Consider the following 18650-nt stretch of genomic DNA (forward strand, 5'->3'; position numbering starts at 1 on the left):
TATTTTTTGATTTGTCTCAATTTTTAATCCTATCATCAATTATTTGACAGAAAACGTTAAAGTGCCCACGTGCTTCTTACGCAGTATATCAACTTATGCATATTGCGGGTAAATTTATACTAGGCAGGACAAAAAAGAGGGAAAATTTGAAATTATGGTCCGTCATCTTCTCTCTTTTCTTCTAACAGATCCACCTTCAATCTCTGAAAAGATGGTGTCAAGTGATTCAACTTTTACAATCAGAACTCTCATATGTTATTGTGGTAAGACAGCATGTCTAAGAACCTCATGGACAAACTCAAACCCGGGAAAAAGATTCCATCGTTGAGATGATATTACAACTGGGTGTGGATCTTTTGTGTGGAAAAACCCACCAATGTGCACAAAGTACCTGGGCTCCTTCACAAGTTGAACCAAATAGAATAAGAATTCTTGGAAATGAGGAAGAAGGTGAATTTGTTGCATAAAATGAAAGAAGAGGTGTCTGAAATGAAAAAGAAAGTGAATTTCTTGCATAAGTGTTCTAACAAAATCGTCATATTTTTTCCCGAACCACAAATTGCAGTTTTTGACATGAAAATTCACACTCCACATTTATCAACAGAATGTGGAGAAGAGTTAAGATGGGTTTTTGGCAGAGAAATTTCGCAGAGAAAAAGGAGATTTCAAGAGAAATTAGGATTTATATGTATAATTTTTCCCAAATACAGATCAAGATATACCACGTGACCACTATAACGTTTTTCGTCAAATAATTCACAATGGGACAAAATTGAGATGTATAAAAAAATAATATCCTAAAATTGAAATTTTTATAATGAATGCGATCAAAATCAAACAGGGTGTAATATATGCAACCACAAAAGGAAAAAAAAAAAAAAAAAAAAAAGAGATTTTCTCTAAGAGTTTCCTTTTAGCCAGTTACACTCCAACTCTGCTCTTATCGATGGAACATATACAATGTGCAAGAAATCCGGAAAGATGAGGGGCCACACACCATTACCACTAAAGTAAGTTTTGGAAATGTTATTGTTGTACTACTTTTGTAAAGTTAGATATATTCATACATATATATATATATATATTATTGTTATTATTAGTAAAAAGGACTTCTAAAAGAACCAACTTTTGTTTGTCGCTCAATTTGCACAGAAAATATCTACTGCCATTACATATTTCTTTTGCTCTATTACAATGAGGACAAAGATTAATGGTGTTAGGTGCAATTAACAAAGACGGGCATATGAGCTAGTTTTAAAAATACAGACGAGGGTTTTTACCTATATCTCAAACACACGGGAGTTTTTAGTTGAATTTTTAAATATAGGAGGGATTTTTACAGAGCTCGAATTTACAAACTTTTCTTTGTGAGACGTTAACTTTGTCAAGGGCAACTGTATAATTCAAGTCAGTAGTCAGCATAAAAATTAAAATTTTTCTAAACCCACATTTTGAAATAGTTTAAATTAAGTAATGATATTAATATAGGATGTAGTACTCATTCTTTGACTCTATAATGGCTTTTTTTCTTCTTTTTCAGGTAGAAAGTTGTTATACATTATTAAGTATTACACAAACACAAACAAAATCAATTGAACAAAGAAGCATGCTGCTAATATTTTATATATGTGAAAAAAAAAATCTATAAGTATATTAATGCCACATATGTGGTGAGGGTGGTGGGGTTCACAAAATACTTTAATTTTAATTTCAAAATTATTATCTCGTGCTTGATTGGAAAATTAAATAAATAGGGGGTCTGATTTTCACTTATGTATAAATATTTATTTATTTTTGTAATGGTTTTTATTTTTTTTACTTAAAGAAGTTATATAAAATGACTTTGGTGGTAAGAAAATGTTGAATTTTAGTAGCAATTCAAGAGGTTGTGATACCAAAATCGTGTTTTTCACTTCTTAGATAATTTGGAAATTTCTCAATAAATTTTGGAACTTTAACGATCATCATCTTTTATGTATGAAATTCACTGAATATTTTCAAATAATATTCCAAAAAAAAAAAAATAAATTTTAAACTCAGTAAAAACCACTCGAATAATTCATATTTTTATATAGTTAAAGATTACTATTTGGATATCTTCAATTCTTTTAGTCTGTCATTTTTTTATATATATTTAAAATTATTTTATTAATTTTTATTTTTCTCTCTTATCTCATCTGTCCATTTTCCTCTCTCGTCAACTCTCACATCTGTTTTTCTTCTCACTCTTCTTGAAAAATTCTCATAATTTTTTTTAATGTATTTTTCTAATATTTTTTTTTACGTATTTGATTAATATAATATTAATTTTTTAAAAAGTAATAAATGTTTTAGATTTAAAATTAATTTTGTGTACTTATATATTATTTTGATAGAAAATGAGTATGTTTTAGATAGTAGTCTTGATTATGTGGGTAGTGCCATAGTCATGAATGTTTGTGGTCACATGTGCCAAGTTTTTCTCTGCAGAAATCTTTCTCTTTTCACTTTACAGTCCCCACTCAAATGTTCAAAGTCAGTATTGAATAAATTTGTGGTGTTGTTAGCAACTCTTTTTTTCATCAAGTTTTAGTCTTTTGGATATTTTCCCATTACAACAATAACATTGGTGGGGGTTAATAGGTAAAATCACTCTAATGAATTATTTTGCCCTTCAAAAATCAAGAAATAACACGATATGCAGAGTCGGGTCTTTTCTATTAGGTCTGATCGACATTCTAAAAACTCAAAATAACAATTGTTGATGATTCCAACACCTAAGAGTCCCTTATCAAGCACGTGGCTTTATATAGTTTCACACAACTAATTCTTTATAAATACTGATTCACTCTATTAGTCGAGTATGTATTTAAGACACTAAAATCTAGCTCCACCATTTCCACCCAGAGAGAACTCTGACTCAACATATCCGAAAATTTTAGCTGGAAACCGTCCCCAACAATTGCTTAATGAGTTGCATTGTAGGCAATCTACCTTTCTAAATCAAGAACCTACTGTATATGGACTCTACCTTATATTTTTAAAACGTAAATATATTATTAGTTCAGATCGCCACCCCAAATTCAAATTAAAATACAATATTACAAAAATGGGTAAATAGCAATTTATCCTCATGTGATATTGAAAATGAGCAAATTACCCTCTATAAAAAAATATAGCAATTTATCCCCCCCTCCCCGTACTTTTTAAAATGAAGCAATTTACCTCCTTGTATAGTTAGGTAAATTGCTTCATTTTAAAAATTATAGGGAGATAAATTATTGTATTTTAAAAAATAAAGAGAGATAAATTGCTATTTGTTTTTTCATAAGAGAATAATTTGCTCATTTACGATATCATAAGGGGTTGCTTGCATATTTTCCTATAAATGAGTAATTCACTACCACCACACATGCATGAAAAATCAAAGGGGAGGAGTAAATGGTCCTCCTCCTCATCATCATCAAATGCGGACGGAAATAAAAATTGAAGACATAGCATAAATCATTTTCATGGTGGCCAGGCCACTGCCCACTCCCATTAGAATCAAAGTGTCAAAACCAATTGCGTAGAAAGGGCCAATTTCAAAATGTGACTGCATCTTTTTTCATCCTAATAATACATCCTTTCATTTAAAATACATACTATTTTATTTAAATCAACGCATTATTTCACCCAAAGAGTTTCACTCAATAAATATATTATTTCAATCAAAAGACATATCGCTTCACTGTTCAGTTGATTAGGCATGATTGGATGATGATTGGGTGTCATTAACCTATTATTTACATGTATTATGTGTTACGATTTAATTTGATTGGAATAAATTTATTTATCATTCACTGTTTTCTAACAAATGAATGTATTTGTGATGGTGGTCATGATCATCATCATCATCAAATAATGAAGGTAAAAGAGGGAGGGAAATAAAATTGAAGATAAAGCATAAATCATTTTCAGAGTGGGGGACTGCAAGCCCACTCACGTTTGACAAACAAATTAGAATACAAGTGTTGTGTGGGAGTGCATGTCCGTCTTGGCACGTGCGAAAGCTTCTAGAAACCAGCTTTCTCTTTCACACTCCAATGGCCACATATTTGGAGCTAATTAAGTCACTGCTAGATAGTCTTGGTTGATTAACCCCTACACCACTTGTACTCTGTGCTGTGGATGGATCCAATTTGGTTTAGGAAAGTCATGGATTGCTTTGTTCTGGATTTAACTTTTCCCTGATTGGATGATTAGGGCTGTGAATTTGAGATTAACTAAAACCATGCAAAATTAAGAGAATAATTAATAATATATATATATATATATATATATAGAGAGAGAGAGAGAGAGAGAGAGAGAGAGAGAGAGATTGCATGATCGTTGATAAGGATATTATGTGAATAAGTCGTGTTTTATAGGAAACAAGATTTTGTGGGAGTGGTGATAGTTGACAGGGATGTGAAAGTTATGGTGTACCACTACTCGTCTCTACAACTTGATTTGGTGCGTCATTTTATTTTATTAGATAAATTCTATTTAAAGTAATAGTGCAATTTGACATTAATGGGAAGTGATCTCCAGCTTTGGGTTTTCAAATTTAAAATTTATTATTAATTGGGATAGTTTTTCGATTCCATATTCTTAATTAGAGTGAAATGGTCCATCATTTCTTTGCTTTAGTGCATCATTAACTCTAATATGTACGAGCTCACTATGATCATTAGATTATTGTGCTGTCTGTAGTTCACATAAAATTGTATAATTAAAATAAATTTATAAATAATCACTTTTTAGTAACAGTACAATTTTTGCTACGTTGATCTTCTGACGACCTCTCTGATTATTTCTCCTATGACCTCCATGATTATTTTTCCATGGGCCTTCCTATTATTTTTCTTATGATTCATTGATTTAAGTATAAAAAAGTTAATTGGAGCTTTTTCCGTCTAATTCTGACAATAGTTGAGAAATTCAAGTATTATTTTACTTTTTAAAATTAACAATCATCTTGTCCCAAAGTTCAACACAACACATACAATATATAAAGAAATAAGTATTTGGCGGAATATCTTCTGTCATCATTGTCGACTGCAATATAAATATCTTTTTTAAATTAGAAAAAGGAATATAAAGAATGATGAATGATATATATATATATATATATATATAGTATTACTCGAATTATCATTGAAAATTTGTTTATCCAATGTCATAATGAATAGCACTAACTAATTGTGCAACTTTTATTTCTTTCCAAACTGAAAAAAGTCATGGGTTGATGCTTCATAAATTATGAGTGATGGGATCAATCATTCACTTGCATATTCCAAAGCTACATATATAGAATTAGGCCACGTTTAGTTTGATATATAAATTTATATAAATTAATATAATATTTATTTTATTATATGAAGATTCGATATAAAACCAAAATTCTATAATAATTACTATTACACCTGAAAAACTAATACCACCTTGGAAAGTGGTATAAAATTTGTCCCGAGGTTGCACCAAATATGAATGACCGTTGTACTTTTGAAAAATAATAATAATAATAATTGATATGTGTAAAATTAGCACGGGTCCAATGAGCTTGAACTTCGATACTGAACTTGGGCCAACGAATAAAGAACTTAAGAAACGGAACTTGCGAAACAACACGTTAACACTCCAACGTTAAATTTAAGAGATAGTAAGTGTAAAAAGATAAATCGTAATTAAAAATAGAAGTATGATGAATGAATTCGTAAGAAAAAATCGTGTTCCAAGTGCAAAGAGAGCGCAAAATGAGAACTAACAACAAGAGATCAAGTTTGGAAGGTATTCCTCGCCTGGGATCAAACATGTATTTATAGGGGGATCTCCTCATTCGGTGGGAGTCTGCACGTGCGCCTATTTTGGGTGAAATGGATAGAAATTGTTGAAATAGGCCACAATCTACTCTATCCTCTGGTGTCTTACTAGTGTGAGTAGACTTCCACGTTAAGGGGATCCTTCACCGATGAGAACTCTTTAATTTGCAGGGAGTCCTACTTATCTAGGAATCTGAGTTCTTGAGAGAACCTTCTTCGACACGTGTTTTTCGTGCTGGCTAGGGGGTACACTTAGTGGTCCAAGTGTTGGCCACGTGTGCCCCATAAGGGCATTTAAACATGAATTTGGGTTGGCCGTCACTAATTGGGCCACGTCTTTGAGCTAGGTCCTTGAATATCTTGGATGGCCACTCCCTTCATAAACTGTTGGATCGTCTATGGGGCCCTGGGCCCTTTTGCTCTTCCGTAGACCAAACTTCCTTGGCCCATAAGCATCAAACAATAATTAAATTATAATAATAATAATTTGTTGTTGTCCACTAAATTTTGTAAACAATGGCTCCAAAATAATTTTTCTATCAAAAGCATGTAGATATATTAAAGTAAACACTTGATAAAATTTATCCTATTTCGATAATATATATAAATAAACACATGACTAATTATACAAAACTGTTTGTATCATCCATTTAGTAAAGGATAATCATATCATTCATTTAATACGATCTCCTCAAAGTAAACGGAGCCTTTAGCCTTAATATAGAAAAAAACGTGATTGAAGTCCTACGAAAAAGTTTGAAATTATAATTTTGATTTTATCAAATATATGAATATTTGTGTAATTTATATAAATTATAAATTATTACGTTTTCAATCCCATTGATGTGTTGATCGAAGAAATTATAATAAAAATTGAAAGAAGTGTAAAGTGGGCGATGGGGCCTAAATATATGGTCTGGTCCTTTTGTATCCGCTAGGGACATTGGCCTGTACTGTACACAGTCGACACAGTCAACTAATCTCTTCATCCGACCAAAGCGAAGGCTATTATTATTATTAATTTCAGGTAATGACGAAACAATTAACATTAGACATATATTGTCCAAGAAAAGGACACCACCCACATAAGAAGAAACTCCATCATAACCATATATGTCTATTTGGATTTTAAGTTTTTATTATAATTAAAGTAATAAAATATAATAAGGTACTATCATTGAAAATAAGATATTACTCATAAATCATTATAATTCACAGTAATGTACGCAATATGAATTAATTTGGTCGGCTTTGTATCACATGCATTCATTTGACCTAATCTGGATAGAAATAATTAACAAAAACGATGTCCAAGGAGAAGTAAGGTATTTCCACATGCATTGTGAAATCACCCTTCCCACAGACTCATTCAGTGACACTAATATTATTAACTTTTGCCACAAATGACATTAACTCTGAAAATGGAATGTAACAAATGTGGGATGTCATACAACCACAAAACTCAAATGTATATTCTAGACTAACTAGTTGCGATTGTACCTGGTGTAAGATAGCTCCTGGAGATATCCTTCATGCTTTAACATGTATGCCTTTGCAAGAACTAGTAGCGAAACAACTTAATCCCACTTGTCTTGCATCGGTCTTTGATTAGTTCCAACCATTTCACTGTGAAGTTGATGAGCCCTCGTCTTGCTACCCTTCTGCAAGTGGCCAACAATCAATCTCTCATAAACATTTGGACTAGGAACAAGGGATCCAGCTTTCATTATTTCTAGATACTTCTCAGCCTCCTTCAATCTTCCACACTTGCTGAGACTGATAATCAATGAATTAAAGCCCAAAACATTAGGAGAGATTGCACGGTATTCCATCTCAAATAAAAGTTTTGTAAGCCCCTCCATATCATCATCATTACCATAACCAGAAATAAGATGAGAGTATGTGTTTTCATCCGGAGCAAATCCTTTATCCAACAAGATTGTCAACATTTCATCAGCATGCTTCGTCTTCCCATTTTCACAGAGCTTCCCAAACATCTCATTAATAGCTGAAAGACTAGGAAGAAGCCCCATCCTTATCATTTGCTTGCAAAAGACCAAGCTATCCTCCAAGCGTCCATTCAATGAGCAACCTTTGACCAGCTGATTAAATGTCTCATCTAAAGGCTTCAAACCCAACCTTTCCATCTCTTCTAATAGCTCAATTGCCTCATCAATCCTCAACTCCTCACTATATGCACCAACAAACAAGCTGCACACAAAAGCATTCTCTTCAAAACCTCTCTTAAGCATTTCTTCATATATCTGTCTTGCAGCATCCAAATTGCCCATCTTCACCTTGGCAAAGACAATCAAAGAGTATGAAATAGTATCCAGAATCATATTTTTCTGCAACAACTTCTTCAATATCACCAGCCCATCTTCACTCCTGTTCTCCACTATCATCTCATAAACCAAGCAAGTATTCACTATTAGCTGAGGAACTGAACACCTCTTCCCATGCATCCTATCCACAATACCAAGAAACTTCTCCAATTTCCCTTCTTTACACAGTGCATTAACCATGATTCTCATCGTCACTTCATTTGGGCATATTTTTGCGTCAATCATATGCTCGTATACTCCCCAAACCAAATGGGCCTTGTCAGATTTTTGCATTACATGTAGAAGAGTATTGAAACTAATCACACTCAAAGTAAACCCGTGATCAAACAACAACTTGCAAGCATCAACAACACCATCAACCATTCTCAATTTTGCACAAGTTTGTATAAACAAGTCAAACACGAACGGGACAGAATCAACAACTCCATAATTCTCAAGCAACGAATCAACAACAGAAAATGTTTGCGCTTTACTATCAGAAAAATCTCTGGTTAAGACTGATTCAAACAATCCCTTGGCGTCCCTGATAAGCCTGGCTTTCACCAAAATGTGGATTATTATGCAGTAACTTGAAAGCCCATGTTGGAAATGCATTTCCTTCGCTGACCAATGGAAAAAGTTGAGGGCTTTTCTTGAATTAATGGGTTCTTTGAGCTGCAAGAGTATGTTCTCAACCATAGGCTTGGTGAATTTGACGGAGCAGAATTTTTTCGTGAGGATTTTCCAGTTGTGGCCTTTCTGTAGAGAATCGACTATGGAGATGATGCTGTCATTGATGTTGCTTTGCATATGTTGTGAGGAAGTATGAATTAAGGGGAAGAACGGAATGGGAAAGCGGAGCAGAGCGTGTTTTTTGTGAGTAAACATCCGAAACAAAATGGACATTTGGTGAGACAAAGATGGGCAGAAGCAAGAGCAACTTCAGTACTGAGCTTTCTAATGTATTACAACTCCTTTTAGCCTTGGGTTCTTTCCTTTAGGTATGAGTTTAACAGTCTTCACGTGTGTATTCATGCTGACATTAACTCCTACCATAAACATAAAAGAAATCACTCAGATTATTCATTTCATACATCTAAACTGTATAGATGAGAAGCCATGGATAACAAAGGCAAAAGTACGACAGAATGGCAATAGCCACCACGTAAACTTGCAAGGAAGTGGTTTCTGTTTAGTATGATATGACAACATTTAGAACAATAAAATAAAATCAATGCAGCAACCCAAAAACGATATACATAGTTGTCATCCTTATCTGTCAAAGCAAATTATGGAGTTTTGATAAATAAGCTTTGGACAGGTAACTCGACTAGGTGAATTCACTTGGTTTCAACTCTGATCTGGGGCAGAGATGATAATAGGTCTATGGTCATACAAATGCACATGCAAGGGTCTCAGGTGGGCATAGCAAGAAGCAATCGACGGTTACTCTCTATGGTATATTAGAAGTATCTTATAGCAATGGTTATTTGCAATCAAAACTAGTGCAGTTAGAGCAGCAAAGAAGCCAACTGGTAAGACAGCTTTCACAAGATGAAAGTGTGAACTACTAGTACAGACGACAGCCGCGGCCGTTTTTAACAATACTAGGAACTGAAGGTTCCATCTATACAATGAGTAGAGACGCCAAGGCAAGAAGATGACAGAGTCACAGAAACTAGGAAAACAAAAAGGAAAAGGTAAAGAACCATGACAGAGTGAAATGCATGAGACATGACGCAGACAGCTGCGTATGAAGCTGCATCCTTTGCACTGGAAGATGCTGATATGCTAGACCTAAGTATGTAAACAAGACAATTAATTATCACGCTTCAGTAACGTGCCTATCTACAGAATTCGGAAGCAGAAACAGAAGAATATAAGCAAAACACTTGATAAACTAAAAATTCACACTTCTTCTCTCAGTCTCCACGCCACATTTTTTTGCCTCTTTCAAGAAATAACATATTGAAATTACTGATACAAGAAGACATCTACTTTTCAACTATATTCGCAAGACAAGGGCAAAATCTACTCATGAGCTAAACTGGCTACCAATTGACGCTAAGGTTTAACAGCTCAAAATTGCTTACTAGAAGCTGTTAACCGAAAAGAAGATACCTATAATGGTGCCATGAACGACAGTGCCGTTCTTGAGTTCGATTGAGACGATCTCGTTATTTAATTTCCTCAAGAATCTGCCCAATAAGAAAATACCATAAAAAATAGAGAAGGAAGGAAGAAGATGAAAAAAACAAGAGGAACTAGTCATACCTTACGAGCTTCATCGTTGCTCGGATCTGGTGGGCAGCTACTGAGTAGCTAGGGCTCCAAAAATTGAAAGCTAAAACAATGGGGGAGCGGGAGGTGCTTTTATTTAATCATGCTTGTACCCATTTTAATCATAAAACAATAGGATGGAGAGTTAACTACAAAATTTAGACCACAAGTAAATTTCATGGGGTTGATTAACTTGCAAGAAAAGTTTTTGTAATTCCAATAATAAGAGGGGAAAGTCTATATGCCCGTATCACGGTGTAATCAACTTGTGATTTATTCGGTGTAGATTAATCTTGTTTTTTAGCAATATTTATTTTAAATGTCGATTGTATATGTTTTCACACGTAAAATTTGTATTTTTCCTTTTATCCCATACATTCAACACAATCATGCATCCATTCAAATTTAAACTCATGACATCTTATACAAAATTTTAAGTTCAAGTCGTTGGGTTATAACTTCACAATTTGGATTGCATAAACAGTTGTCCCTACCGGCCCATGTCTCCATATATCAATAGGCTCATGCCCACTGATGTAGGGTTGGGCTTAGAGAATGGGAATTGACTGAATTCAATGTACATTTTGCATGGGCCCATATTTCTTTAGTTTTAAGACCAGAGCTAAAGGAAACAGTCTTGCCACGTCACAAGGAATCAGCGTTAACCATCAAACTACACTTGTCTTCTCAACTTGTCTCGGAACTACTAATCAAGTATGTATTCATCTCTCCAGTCTATCTCTCTTTCTCTCTCTCTATGTGTGCCATACAAACACATTACTTTTATTCCATTTATATCCCCACAACGTCAAGATTTTAATCCAATTATGTTAATCATTGCATAACATAAACAGCGGACTCTGGGTACTCCGTTCCAAGAAAGCATGGCAAGAATGGTGGATGTCGGCTCTCAACCAGATTTATCTCTTGGTGATGGGAAGCTGAGAGTTTCTGGGAACTGCATTCTCAGTGATGTTCATGACAGTATTTTCCTAACTCCATCAGAAACCAATCAGGGCACTTTCATTGGTGTTAAGGCTGATCATCAGCGTAGGAGCCGCGTGGTTTTTCCAGTTGGAAAGCTCAAGTAACAATTTTACTTGATAAAATTCTCCTTTCAATCTTGTCAAGAATAGTCTGTGACTGTAACTGATGCCTGCTGCTAGTAAATGTGCAGGGGGTTAAGAATTTTATGTCTTTATCGGTTCAAGTTGTGGTGGATGACCCAGTGTATGGGGACATGTGGGCAGGACATACCCTGTGAGACTCAGTTTTTAATGGTGGAAGTACCCGACAGTTGTCAATTTGGTGAGGAAACGGAAGGTGGGGAAGGACTGTCAAAACCAGTGTATTACACTGTGTTCTTGCCAATTCTTGAAGGGGATTTCAGGGCTGTACTCCAGGGAAATGCACATGATGAGTTGCAGATCTGCCTAGAAAGTGGTACTTAGAATTTCTGATGCATTATAGTTCATGAGTTCTCTGAGACCTGCATTGCTGTGAAACTGAATAGGAAATTGCAATTCACAGGGGATCCTTCTGTGCAAGAATTTGAAGGGAGACATCTGGTTTATGTGGCAGCAGGGGTGGACCCGTATAATGTGATTGAAAAATCAATCAAGTATGTTCACTTGTGTCTTCACTTGCAATAAGTGCTTACGCTTCCAGTAGTAATCCTCGAAGAACATTTTTTTTTTTTTTGCTAATATAGGCTTTGGAGAGTATGCTAGTAGCTCAGTCTTTTCCTTGCTGGTTGGGTAGAAGTAGAATATGACTTGATCAAATTGAAAAGGCTTTCTATTCTGTTACTGATGCCTTCTGGTCTAAGATTTCTACCACCGTCTTATATCAGTTTCTTTTGCAAATTCATTGAATATAACTAAGCAGGTAGCTGTTTGACACGACTCCTTTGATTTCAAATCATATGTGCTTTCCGCTACGTAGAAAATGATTCGTTTGTGTTTTCCTCCCTAATCTGAAGACAAAATGATTAAACAGGTCTTTGGAAACCCATTTGAAGACATTCCGCCATCGAGATAACAAAGAGGTAGTACTAGTATTAATTATAGACGTCACATTGATTCGGTCATGAGTGCTGTCATTCTGATGATTTTGCTCTCAATCCTGGTTCAGATGCCTGATATGTTGAACTGGTTTGGATGGTGCACATGGGATGCTTTTTATACTGATGTTACAGCTGAGGGCGTTAAGAAAGGAATAAACAGGTCTTCTTTCAATTGATTAAGTTTCTTCCAAATTTATCGATTTTTGAAGGTATCTAGCATCAAAACATCTATATAATTTTCATATGTTTTGTAGTCTGGAGAAAGGTGGAGCTAGACCAAAGTTTGTGATCATCGATGATGGATGGCAATCAGTTGCAATGGATCCTACTAGTAGTGAAGCCAAATGCGAGGACTCAGCCAAGTAAGCTACTAAACTTAGAGGCTTATCCTTCACCTGTTTGAAAACTTGATACGAGGAAAGGCTGACATTGGAAACCTTTTTTGTCTCATTTCCTTTTTGCAGTTTTGCAAATCGATTAACTAGTATCAAAGAGAATCACAAGTTCCAAAAAGACGGTGGAGTGGGTGGTACGACGGATTCAGGAACGGGATTTTGCCAAATTGTTACTGAGATCAAAGACCAATTTTCTCTGAAGTACAAACATGAAAAACTTAAATTTGAATGTTCATTTTTCTTCATCTCTTTTCCTGGCCATAAAAATATTATATATTTTCCATGAGTTTTCCAGGTATGTCTATATCTGGCATGCAATAGTAGGATACTGGGGTGGTGTTAAACCTGGTGTTGATGAAATGGATCAGTATGATCCCAAGATAGTATCTGTCGTTCCATCCCCTGGTGTTGAGTCCAATGGCGTTTGTTTCGTCTTGAAGAGCATTATGGAAAACAGGGTTGGCCTTGTGAACCCCGAAAAAGTCCATCTTTTCTACAATAATCTGCACTCATACCTTGCTTCGGCTGGCATTGATGGGGTTAAAGTTGATAATCAAAGCATACTTGAAACACTTGGGGCAGGCTTTGGTGGAAGAGTGAAACTGGCAAGAAAATACCATGAAGCACTGGAGACATCGATCTCTACAAACTTCAAAAACAATGGAATTATTTCTTGCATGAGTCACAGTACAGATGCGTTATACAGGTACAGAGCCTTCTCTTCCGCCTATGCTTGCCTTTGCCGAATTAATGCATTGTGGCCTCACTTATTTTCTGCAGTGGTAAACTCCAGTTCTCTTTGGTTTCAGCGGAAAGAAAGCTGCCATTATTAGAGCATCAGATGATTTCTTTCCAAGAGATCCAGCATCACACACAATCCATATAGCATCAGTTGCTTACAACACCATTTTCCTAGGAGAATTTATGCAGCCTGATTGGGATATGTTTCATGTGAGCATACCATCTTCGTGAAACAAGTTTTTGAAATACTCTTGCATACTTTGTGCAGTTTTCCTTTTTCCTAAAGAAATTAATGGATATGTAAGTTATTTCATTTTATATGCTGATTACGTTTTCAATACAATGTATTAAATGTCAACTTTTTGTTTGCTTTTGATATCAGAGCTTGCATCCTATGGCTGAATACCATGGGGCTGCTCGTGCTGTTGGAGGCTGTCCGATCTATGTCAGGTGCTGTTAACGCTGCGCTCCTATTTGTGAATTCACATTCTACCACTTTAGTGTTTACATTTCATGAATCTTGATTTGCAGCGACAAACCTGGAAACCATGATTTTGACGTTTTGAAGAAGCTTGTACTTCCTGATGGCTCCACATTGAGGGCCAAACTTCCTGGAAGACCAGCAAGAGATTGCTTGTTTTCTGATCCTACCAGAGATGGGAAAAGGTACGAAAATGAACATTAAACTATAGTGGAAGCTCTTGCTTTACAGATATAAGAAAGAGCAATTAACTTAAACTCCTCAACTTTGTGGCAGTCTTCTGAAAATATGGAATATGAATGATTTCACTGGAGTTCTTGGAGTATTCAATTGTCAGGGAGCGTCATGGTGTCAGGTTACTATAAAGAATCTGATCCATGATGAACAACCTGAAACAATCTCCGGCACTGTCCGAGCAACAGACGTTGAATACCTGGGGAGCATTGCTGAGAGTGGATGCCCTGGAGATTGCGTTATGTATTCCCATAGAGGCGGTATGTTATATCACAAACATTTAGACATACAAATAATTGCCATCTATACTTCCATTGTGGTTAACTTTAGTCTTGGCGATGCCGCTACAGGCAAACTTATCTATGTTCCAGAGAATACATCTCTGCCGATTCAACTGAAAGCTCGTGAATACGAAGTGTTTACAGTGGTTCCAGTCAAGAAACTCTCCAATGGGGCTGCATTCGCTGCAATAGGTCTCATCAATATGTTCAACTCCGGCGGAGCAATAAAAGAAATAAACTACGAAAGAAACATCAATCTAAGTGTTCGTGGGCGTGGAATATTCGGTGCATACTCATCGGTCAGGCCTAAAAGGATCATAATAGAAACATTGGAAGAGGAGTTCGATTACGATGAGCGCTCCGGACTCGTCACTCTTACTCTACGAGTTCCAGCGGAGGACTTATACCAATGGAACATAACAATTGAAGTTTGAGCACTTGGTTAGTATAATTACTCAAGCAATTCAAAAGATTTGATTTTTTTGGTAGGGGGAGCTTCAACATGTTAAAAAAGTAAGAACATTAGCTCCTACCTTTTCCCTTCTCCAAAGGGTATCAAAATTATTACAATGCTGCTGCTGCAATGAGTGGTGTAGCTGTGTAGGATCTATATGACGATAAAGAATTGTGAAAACTGAGACATCTCTGTCCCACCCCACATTTGCTTGTATTATTGTGGTTTCAACATTAATTTCTAATCACATTGGCATCACGAAAGGACATTGCATCGCGCTTTAAACTAATCATTCTCTTTTTTTCTTTTTGTGAGTTACATAGAAATGAACTTATAATTAATGCCCTCATCCAACTTTTTCCAAGAATACAAGCAGATTGCTCTGTCCCAAACATTGTATTATCCGATTCAGACACAGAGGGGGTGTCAGTGTTTCGGACAAATAGAATGCGCCATATGTTATGAGCCAATTGGTTTTTCCGGTGCGTTGTAGTTTTGAATATTGGATGTTGTTTAGCAGCAAGTCACGAGTGAGCTGCAGATAGTGTACTAGTTGGTCTGGTCCAGTATCGGGGTAGAGGCTCCCATGTGAGTTTGAGTCTCCCATATGCATTAAATTGGAATAGTGGATCCATGACCCAATATACATTTATATTTGTGATAGAGTTTCTCAAATACATGTTGGGATAAGAACTCCAACGATAAACTCTATTTAAGATAGAGTTTGTAGTCTTCCAATTATGTATTGGATATAGACTCCTTTTAGGGATAGGTTTACGTGCACATATAAATAAAGTACATGGTTGTGATCAAAATCACAATACAGAAACACTAATGTGATACAAAAATGAGTTGATCACAATATTCTCTCCAATTCTCTCTTTCTTTTTCTCTCCACGTTCTTTCTTGGAACATCATCATAAACTATTAATTCAATGATTCACAACCGATCTAAATACAAATTCACAAAGATGGCACCGACGAGTTGTTGCTGCAATGCCATGTTGGTAGCTTGTGCCATAATTGGGATTGCATGTGTGTTGTCTTGTCTTTTTCCAGGCAGCTTCACAAAATATGGTTGCAGCTCATCCGTTAAATGTCATTTTCTTTTTCCTTTTTTTTTTCTCATTAAAAATTTTTTAATCGAAAAAATTAGCATTTTCAGTATGATGATTTCAGAAATATACCTGCTTAAAGGTTGTCTCTCTCTCTCACACATTTTAGAATACGATTACATTCAAATTTAAAATTTGATTCAATAAATCAATAATTTAAACTAATAAATACAATTCAAATAAAATAAATAGATACATATTTGTGGGGTTTAAAATTCAAAAAATTTTTAATTATAAGGCCTCAACTGTTCTAAATTGAATAAATTTATTATTATGACTTTCAACAACCCAAATCCTGAAACAAATGCAAAATCATTAGCGTCATTGACATAATACAAATTATGATAAATATTACCGATTATATTTTAATTTTTCATTTCTTTCATTATAAGGAAATCTGCGGTCTATGCACCCGCGATGCGTAAACAAATAAAAAAAATTATAATAAAAATATTAATTTGACCATTTTTAATCAAATTAAAATGAAACTAGTAATATTTCTTTTTAATGATTAATGGATGATATAGAAAAATAATTATGAAATTAATTCGATTAGCAATAATTAGCTGTATTATTAGGCGGAGAGTGGAGAGGATATTAAGGTGCGAATCGCAATCTTTCTTGATAAGTTGGGAAATAATAGGCTATAATACGCATAGGCTGACGAGGATCCGAGTTGTAAACACGTCTACTCGGTGACGGCCCAGATGATTTCATGACCCCCGCCGTCCTTTCCCCTCCACATAAATTTCTCCAATCCTACGGCTTAGTTTGACTCCACTAATTAATTTATCATCTCCATCTCATGCTGACGTATACCTAGTTGACAGGTCATCATCTACTCAGCAAACCCCAATCCATCCAACCAACTCCTTTTACCCTATCCCTCTTCCTCTCTTGTTGCACTCAAATTTTATTATATTTTTTTTATTAATTTATGTGTGCGCACCAAATATGAAATAGTTTTTTAAAATAAAATAAATATATAATTTCAATACACATAACATATATATCTTCTATACTATAGTAAATTTTTTTTTTTTGATAAATCAACTAAATACTTTTTGAATTTGCACGTATCTCAACTTTTGGTTATTTATATCTGATAACCAATAAATTAATTAATTGTAATCTTTAAATATTTTTGCGTGAATATTCATTGTGTCGTGTACCGTTGATATTAAATTAAAAATATATAAATAAAATATAAAATAAAAAAATTTAATCTAATTTTGTTCAACTTTAGACACGTCAAATACCATGCGAGGTTGTCATAACCCATATGATATCGGTAGGAAAATTGTAAAATAATCCCACAATTTAGAGTGATCTCAAATTTGATCTCACCTTATATGAAATTTTAAAATTTGACCTTATGATATGATATAGGTAGGAAAATTGTAAAATAATACCACAATTTAGAGCGAACTCAAATTTGATCTCACCTTATATGAAATTTTAAAATTTGACCTTATGTTTTGTCAAAAATTGCAAAAATAGGTCAAAAGATTGCAAAAAAACCCCAACACCAACATAGATAAAAACTAACAGCATAGAATCCGCGTGAAAGTCACACGCATGTGGGTCAAAAAAATAATCTGTAGTTAGTTTTAACATCTGTTAGTACGATGAGACTTTTTCTTTTCTTAATGTTTTGATCTCTTTTTATAACTTTTAAAGAAATATGACGTTAAAATTTAAAATCCTGTAAAGCATAAGTTCAAATTTGAAACGACCTTAAATTATGTAATTAATTTTACAATTTTGCCGGAACATATATGCTTAATTACATGTATATTATTTTTTTCTTGGTTGTAGAAAAAAAAATAATGATAAACTCAACTCACCTACCCACCCACGAGGAGTTGTCTCACTTTGAACAAAAGTAACTTGGAATTAAGAAGTTTGAATCGGCCTCGAAAAGCCTCATTTAATTGAATTAATTAGCCACCTAATCTAGTGGGATTAAGGTTCCCCCCTACTTAGATAAGGACTGTCTGATTGACAAAATGTACCTATTCTTGCAGCCTCTGAATCATTATTACAAATGGTGCCTTGTTATACCAAAATATGCTGCCAAACAATTGTATTAACATTACCTGTCCGGCCTATTTTATTTTTTCATCTAACTAGTTTGGTGTGGGTCTCATCTCATCTCATGTCTCACAATCTCAAATATCATTTCATTTTGACTAATTGCTTATCTTTAATTTTCGTATTAGAAAAAAATAAATGTAAGAAACGTGAATGAATTAGTTGAATGTAATCGAACGGTACTGTGTTATTGAAATAGTCCAAGTTATATGTGACATATCACGCACGATGTTTGTAAAATACATAAACACAATAATAAGTATGTAGCTTTATGAGTGAATTGTGAATATGTTAAAATTATAAATACAATCAGACTCGTTAAATATTCGTAAAATCTTAAAATAATACAATTAATTGAGGATGG

The 18650-nt window shown here is 34.5% G+C and overlaps 2 protein-coding genes across 4 annotated transcripts; one reads left to right on the top strand and one right to left on the bottom strand.

Annotated features, from left to right (window-relative positions):
- Positions 1–7131: 7131 nt before the first annotated feature.
- Positions 7132–10672, bottom strand: LOC105175013 (Pentatricopeptide repeat (PPR) superfamily protein). Its single transcript, XM_011097308.3, has 3 exons — positions 10421–10672; positions 10268–10344; positions 7132–9195 (listed from the first exon to the last, which is right to left on the bottom strand). Exon 3 carries the CDS (start codon positions 9050–9052, stop codon positions 7400–7402), a length of 1653 nt encoding a protein of 550 aa, XP_011095610.1. The 5' UTR covers positions 9053–9195; positions 10268–10344; positions 10421–10672; the 3' UTR covers positions 7132–7399.
- Positions 10673–11151: 479 nt separating this feature from the next.
- Positions 11152–15340, top strand: LOC105175014 (putative galactinol--sucrose galactosyltransferase 1). 3 transcript variants are annotated; one of them, XM_011097309.3, is made up of 13 exons: positions 11152–11513; positions 11604–11869; positions 11957–12047; positions 12425–12473; positions 12560–12651; positions 12746–12853; positions 12956–13087; positions 13182–13592; positions 13696–13837; positions 14010–14077; positions 14159–14293; positions 14385–14602; positions 14693–15340. In XM_011097309.3, exons 1-13 carry the CDS (start codon positions 11311–11313, stop codon positions 15055–15057), a joined length of 2280 nt encoding a protein of 759 aa, XP_011095611.1. In that variant the 5' UTR covers positions 11152–11310; the 3' UTR covers positions 15058–15340. The 3 variants fall into 3 exon arrangements, with proteins under 3 accessions (XP_011095611.1, XP_088732591.1, XP_088732590.1); XM_088876465.1 differs by having other exon boundaries at positions 11373–11513; positions 11677–11869; XM_088876464.1 differs by having other exon boundaries at positions 11390–11513; positions 11593–11869.
- Positions 15341–18650: the final 3310 nt, after the last annotated feature.

This window comes from Sesamum indicum, linkage group LG12 (assembly GCF_026168435.1).
Source record: "Sesamum indicum cultivar Baizhima isolate 11 linkage group LG12, ASM2616843v1, whole genome shotgun sequence".
Classification (NCBI taxonomy): domain Eukaryota; kingdom Viridiplantae; phylum Streptophyta; class Magnoliopsida; order Lamiales; family Pedaliaceae; genus Sesamum; species Sesamum indicum.